The 6,307-nt window shown below is 47.6% G+C and overlaps 1 protein-coding gene across 3 annotated transcripts in view; it reads right to left on the minus strand.

The window, feature by feature from the left end:
* Positions 1 to 6,307, minus strand: part of LOC119024546 (receptor-type tyrosine-protein phosphatase beta-like) — a 35,055-nt gene that overhangs the window by 5,210 nt on the left and 23,538 nt on the right. For all 3 annotated transcript variants that reach the window (XM_037107444.1, XM_037107443.1, XM_037107445.1), the window contains 12 exons: positions 6,271 to 6,307; positions 5,791 to 6,057; positions 5,205 to 5,489; positions 3,090 to 3,368; positions 2,860 to 3,009; positions 2,508 to 2,775; positions 2,291 to 2,403; positions 1,316 to 1,421; positions 943 to 1,020; positions 619 to 636; positions 458 to 539; positions 250 to 340 (listed from right to left, as the gene is read on the minus strand). The exon at positions 6,271 to 6,307 is cut by the window's right edge and continues 227 nt beyond it. In XM_037107444.1, coding sequence (XP_036963339.1) covers positions 250 to 340; positions 458 to 539; positions 619 to 636; positions 943 to 1,020; positions 1,316 to 1,421; positions 2,291 to 2,403; positions 2,508 to 2,775; positions 2,860 to 3,009; positions 3,090 to 3,368; positions 5,205 to 5,489; positions 5,791 to 6,057; positions 6,271 to 6,307 — 1,774 coding nt within the window. The remainder of the gene's footprint in view (positions 1 to 249; positions 341 to 457; positions 540 to 618; positions 637 to 942; positions 1,021 to 1,315; positions 1,422 to 2,290; positions 2,404 to 2,507; positions 2,776 to 2,859; positions 3,010 to 3,089; positions 3,369 to 5,204; positions 5,490 to 5,790; positions 6,058 to 6,270) is intronic.

Here is a 6,307-nt window from a genome sequence, read left to right on the forward strand (position 1 = left end):
CTACATGTCTCTACAGGATGTGTTCTTTAATGTCAACATGTGTTCTTAAATGTCAACACGTGTTCTTAAATGTCTACATGTGTTCTTAAATGTCAACATGTGTTCTTTAATGTCAACATGAGTTCTTAAATGTCAACACGTGTTCTTAAATGTCTACATGTGTTCTTAAATGTCAACATGTGTTCTTAAATGTCAACATGTGTTCTTTAATGTCAACATGTGTTCTTAAATGTCTACATGTGTTCTCACATGGCAGGATGTTGTTGTATCGGTTCTTGCCACGATTTTCTGGCAGCAGAGCTGAGTCCAGAGGCTGATTACGCCCAACATCCTTCAGGTCCTGATGGAAAGAAAGCAGCAGTGTTAACACACACACAAACACACACACAACCAGAATTGTCTGTTCATACAAGTAAAACTGCAGAGGAGATGGTGGACAGGTGAAGGGCAGAGTCACCTCGTACTCCTCTGACAGCAAGTAGTTGGAGTCGGCCTGCAGTTTGTTGTAGTGCCACTCAAAGTTGAGGATCTTAATGGGACTGAAGGAAACACAGACGTGTGAGAACAGAACAAAGTGCTGGCAGATCAGAGATCAGAGGACACATTATGATTCCTCACCTGGAGATACGACGGTGCCTGAGAGACAGAACAGAAGAAACAAGTTCAACACAGCCGGGACATTCAAATGCCATTCTGATGTCACTGATGACATCACAACTCATCAATCAAAAGGTCAATAATCAGCTGCTGTCACATCACTCATCACAAAATCCACAGTATCAACAGTAGTACTACAGTATCAGTGGTATCAATAGTAGTACTGTGGTATCAGCGGTATTAACAGCAGTACTGCAGTATCAGCGGTATTAACAGCAGTACTGCAGTATCAGCGGTATTAACAGCAGTACTGCAGTATCAGCGGTACCAACAAAACCGTCTCACCCTCTGACTCCCAGGTGAGCTGCTGACGTTGTCCTCTCTCTCCTCACACTCATCCTGACTGTCGCTCTCTCCTCAACACTGAAACACAGTGATTGATGACTGTTGTTAATACGGGACAGTTTACCTGCTCCACCCTGCTCCACCTTCACACAGGAAGACGTGACCTGAGTGACCACTGATTAACAGTCCAGATCATCACAAATTAAGCCCCGCCCACTCACTGCGATGGACAGCTGGTCGTTTTTGTAATTCTGTTTGTTTGAAAACTTCCAGAGTCCCTACTGACACCAGCTGGGCCTAACTGGACAGATAGTGAGCCAGGTGCTGTATGGTTGGTGCTGTATGGGTGGTGTTTCTGGCAGTAGATACTCACACTTTCCGAGCCTTCTGCCTGCAGACGAGCAGAGCAGTGACTCCAACCACCATGAAGATGAGGAACATGCCGGCACTGACGCCTTCGATCACACCGCTCAGTGGCTCTGCAGCAGGACACACACACACGCACGCACACACACACACACACGCACACACACACACACACACACGCACTCACACGCACACACACACATGCACACACACACACACACACTTTATATCATCAGGAGGAGGAGAGGAGGACTTTATATCATCAGGAGGAGGAGAGGAGGACTTTATATCATCAGGAGGAGGAGAGGAGGACTTTATATCATCAGGAGGAAGAGAGGAGGACTTTATATCATCAGGAGGAGGAGAGGAGGACTTTATATCATTAGGAGGAGGAGAGGAAGACTTTATATCCTCAGGAGGAGGAGAGGAGGACTTTATATCATCAGGAGGAAGAGAGGAGGACTTTATATCCTCGGGAGGAGGAGAGGAGGACTTTATATCATCAGGAGGAGGAGAGGAGGACTTTATATCATTAGGAGGAGGAGAGGAAGACTTTATATCCTCAGGAGGAGGAGAGGAGGACTTTATATCATTAGGAGGAGGAGAGGAAGACTTTATATCCTCAGGAGGAGGACTGAGCTTACTGTTTATAAGAACTGTTCCCTTAAGATTTGAAATAATAAGATTAATAATCAGCTCTCTTCTTCATCTTCCTCAGTAAAAGTCTGTCTCCAGCTGTCTCTCAGAATCAGAATCAGAATAACCTTTTTTGTCATTGCACTGTGGAAATTTAGGGTGCTCCCACGGAGCCACCATGCACCACAAAAAGAAAAAGAAGACAGTGCAAAAAAAGCATACAACAAAACGAAAACAGCATACAACAAAGACAACAAAACAGTCTAAACAAGTGGTGTTCTCTTAAAATAGACATGATGTGAAATTTTAATAAGTCTCTCTCCTGAGTCTGATGCTCTGTCCTCACCTGCCTCGGTGACCACAGGCAGCGACAGGTAAGTGTCAGTGAACAGAGGGGAGCCGACACTCAGTCCGTTTTTCTCTTCATCAAACAGCTGAGTGAACGCTCGGACACTGAGCCTGCGCAGGACCAGACAGAGCCATCAGAAACCATGTTCACGTTGACCATGATGTCATAGATGTCGTTATTGTTCATCATAGTTTCTATAGTAACCGTGCAGTACCTGTAGGCAGTGTTGGGTTTCAGAGGTCCGTCACAGAACAGTTTCAGGTCTCTGCTGGTCACTGGGTCCATGTCTCGATGCTCACAGGAGCCTCCCAGTGAGTCCATCCCTGTCCCCAGAGTGAGGTGGAAGCTGTGGAAGCTGTCGGGGCCCTCGCTGCACTGACTGGGGAAGTAACTGGTCTGGTAAGTCTTCACTGAGCTGTTGGTCTTATAGTCCAGGTAGGAGGGCAAAGGGTCCTGATGCTGCGGTTGCACCTCGTCAGCACCTTCAACATGAAGAACAGACGACGGCAGGTTGACAAGCAGGACAGTGTGACTGAGTGCGAGCTCAGTACTGAGAACAGGACTACCTTCAGACTCGGTCACCACCACGGCGAAAAACCTGATGGCTCCGTTGACATCACTAAACCAGCTGCAGTTGAACCTGAAGGAGATGGAGGACTTGGTAACCTCAGCAGACTGCTCACTGACCCGGGTACTGAGGGGGGGCACCGGAGGACCTGTATGAGTCACATCAGTACTGATTTTTAACCTCCAGGTGAGCCTGAATCCCCCTTGAGACCCTGAGTGTGACTCTTACGGTCTATCATGGTGACCACGCTGTCCCGTGCTGCCTCGCTGGTTGTCCCATCAGAGATCACCTTCACGGAGATGCTGTAGCGTTTGTGGGGCTCCAGCTGGGTGATAACATAGGCGGTGGAGTCTCGGCCGGTGCGCCTGGAGTAGACCAGGACCTGGGAGTCTTGGTGGAGACACTCAATGGTGTAGGAGTCGTAGTCGGCCTCTGGAGGCCCCCAGGAGCAGGAAATGGAGGTGGAGCTCTGAGGCCGACAGTGGAGGCTGTGGACTCGCTCTGGCTCTGAGGAAACAGCGACAGACTGCACTGAAATATTCAAAGATACTGCATAGAACATTTATACATACTATTCTATATATACTATACATTACACACTATACTGTATATTCTATGTATACACTATGTACTACATACTATTCTGTATATACTGTATTTACATTTAGGGCATTTAGCAGACACCTCTGTCCAAAACAACCTAAAATAAGTACATTTGTCACAAGAGAGAAACCACAACAATGAATACAATACTGTGACATCCTGGACAGTGACTGACAGGTCCATGTGAGGACAGTCTGTCCCCACGATGAAGAGGAGTTCAGGTTTACTCAGGTTGAGTTTGAGGTGATGAGCAGCTGTCCAAGCAGAGATGATGCAGACATTCAGAGATGAGCGTCACAACGTGGGTGTTGGAGGAGGATGAGGGGACAGAGAGGAACAGTGGTCAGAGAATCCATGAGATGTGACTGCAGAGCCCAGTGATCTAGTGTATAGTGAATGCAGAACTGGTCCTGATACCGAGCCTTTAGGGACACCAGTTTCCAGAAAGCAGGGTTTGGACTAAGTGCCAGGTTCAGCCAGAGTGGAGAGGAGGATTTGGTGGTTGACCATGTTGTGGAGAGTGAGGACAGATGAGCAGGACGAGCGGGACGAGGTTCTGGCAGCACAGAGTCTCAGTCACTGTCCAGAAGCCTGACTGATTGGAGTCAAGGTGGTCGTTTTGTGAAAGACTGGAGGACAGTTGGTTGTGCTATGCTATACTTGCTAACCATATACCATAACTGGATATACACTGTACAGTATAGTATGTAGTATTTTTATTGTTTTTTGGCTTTTGTATGGCTTTATTGATAGGAGGGAGGGATGACAGCAAAGGGCCCGAGGCTGGGAATTGAACCAGGGCCGGTGCAGCGGGGACAAAGCCTCTGTACACGGGACGCCTGCTACATATAGTATAGTATGTAGTATACAGTATAGATAGTTTAGTATGTAGTATACAGTATATACAGTATAGTATGTAGTATACAGTAAAGATAGTATAGTATGTAGTATACAGTATATAAATAATAGTATGTAGTATTAGTGTTGGTAAAGATGTTTTAAGTGCCAAACAGAACCGGCTGTCTGATAAGAACTTTGAGAGACTGCTCATGTGTCGTGTCAACAAGTGATTCTGCCCCAGCATCTAGTTCTTGTGCCTCAGTGTCAGTGCCTCTGAAGTTCCTGTGATATTGACCAAAAATATCAGCTTTTGTTCCTTAAAAAATAAAACTTGAGTTGAGAGGCATATTTTGGCTGGCATGTGAATTTTTATAGGCCAATGTATTTTGTTTCATATCCACCATATGTTGATTTATTTAACGCTGAGTTAAATGAGTATAATGAGTATAAGTAGTTGCTGAAGCTACTTTTTTTAGCAGCAGTGTAACAAACTACATTTCTCCAGGGGCAGAAATGTAGTTTGTTCAAACTACTGCCAGACTGAACTACATGTAGTTTTACAAGCTACGCTTGGCAAAGTAGCTTCCCCAACACTGGGGGCAGAGCCAGTGTTTTTACTGGACGGTCACTGGTTTGATTCCCTTGGTCTGCATGTTGAAGTGTCCTTGGGCGAGACAGTGAACCCCAAACTGCTCCTGATGTGCTGGTCTGCATGGCAGCCGCCACCATCAGTGTGTGACCATATTTATCACTGTATTACTGTAAGTTGCTTTGGACAGCAGCGTCTGATAAATGCCCTAAAATGTAAATACAGTATATGCAGAACAATATGTAATATATAGAACATGTACTGTAATATTTAATGTGTTTTCTCTGTTAGACTGAGGTGCTGCCCCCTACTGGTGCGGATGCTGTTGGTGATGGCTGTGCTGTAGGTGGCCTCAGGCCCTGCAGCCCCGCTGACGGTGCGGAGGCTGAAGGTATAGCGTCGTCCGGGGAACAATCCTCGCAGGATTCGGCTGCCAGACGTCCGGCTGTGGTACGGGTTGATGATGGACAGCCGGTCTGCAGGAGTCCACTGCAGGTCAAAGTCATCATAGTCGGAGCCCACAGGGCCGCTCCATGTGATCTCCACCGAGGTGTTAGTGACTCCTCCAAACAGGAAGGAGGTGGCAGGTCTGGGAGCTGAAGAGCAGGAGAGGAGGAGGAGAGAGGAGAGAGGAGGGTGAGGGGTGGGAGGGAGAGGGGGGGGGGGCAGAGTACTGACTGACTCATTTTATAGATATAGCAGCCTTCAGAAGCTTCATGGATCAATGGTGATCAATGATCATCAATAATGATCAGTAATGATCTGTGGCGGGGCCAGCAGGGGGCGCCGCAGCCTCCAGCTATGAGTGGTGCTGAGAATGTACAGTGGTTTAAGGGCTTCCAGGCTAGTCCAGGAATTCCAGGGCCTTGACTAATAAACGCAGCATCAGCATCTCACCAGTCCGGCCCAGCATGCTCGCTCTGTTGCTCAGCTGCCCGCTCACACTCAGCACCTCGGCTCGGTACAGTCGGCCCGCGACCAAGTCTGAGAAGACGAACTCGGTGACCTCTGAGCCCAGCTGCTGCTGCTGGCGCTGAGAGCCATCAGGGTTGAAAAGAGTCAGCAGGTACCAGCTCAGATCTCCATCGGGCCGGTCCCAGTTCACCCACAGAGCATCAGACTGGTTTCCACTGTGAGCCCTCAGAGACGGCACCGCTGCTGGGACTGAAGACGAGACGTAGGACAACAGATTGATCAGACCCGAACTCATTCAAAACTCTCAGAATGTTAGTGATTTCATGATTCACTGATGTTTCATTGTTTTCTTCTGTCTGTTTTTATTCTTTGGACACAGACTGGGGCAACCTGATGACAACACTATGACATCATGATGTTACAAACCTGCTCTAACAGACCGATTCATCATTAACCCCTTACCTGTCCTGGCCCAGACAGCTGATTGGTTGCTCTGCTC

The sequence above is a fragment of the Acanthopagrus latus genome, chromosome 8 (assembly GCF_904848185.1).
Source record: "Acanthopagrus latus isolate v.2019 chromosome 8, fAcaLat1.1, whole genome shotgun sequence".
Taxonomy (NCBI): domain Eukaryota; kingdom Metazoa; phylum Chordata; class Actinopteri; order Spariformes; family Sparidae; genus Acanthopagrus; species Acanthopagrus latus.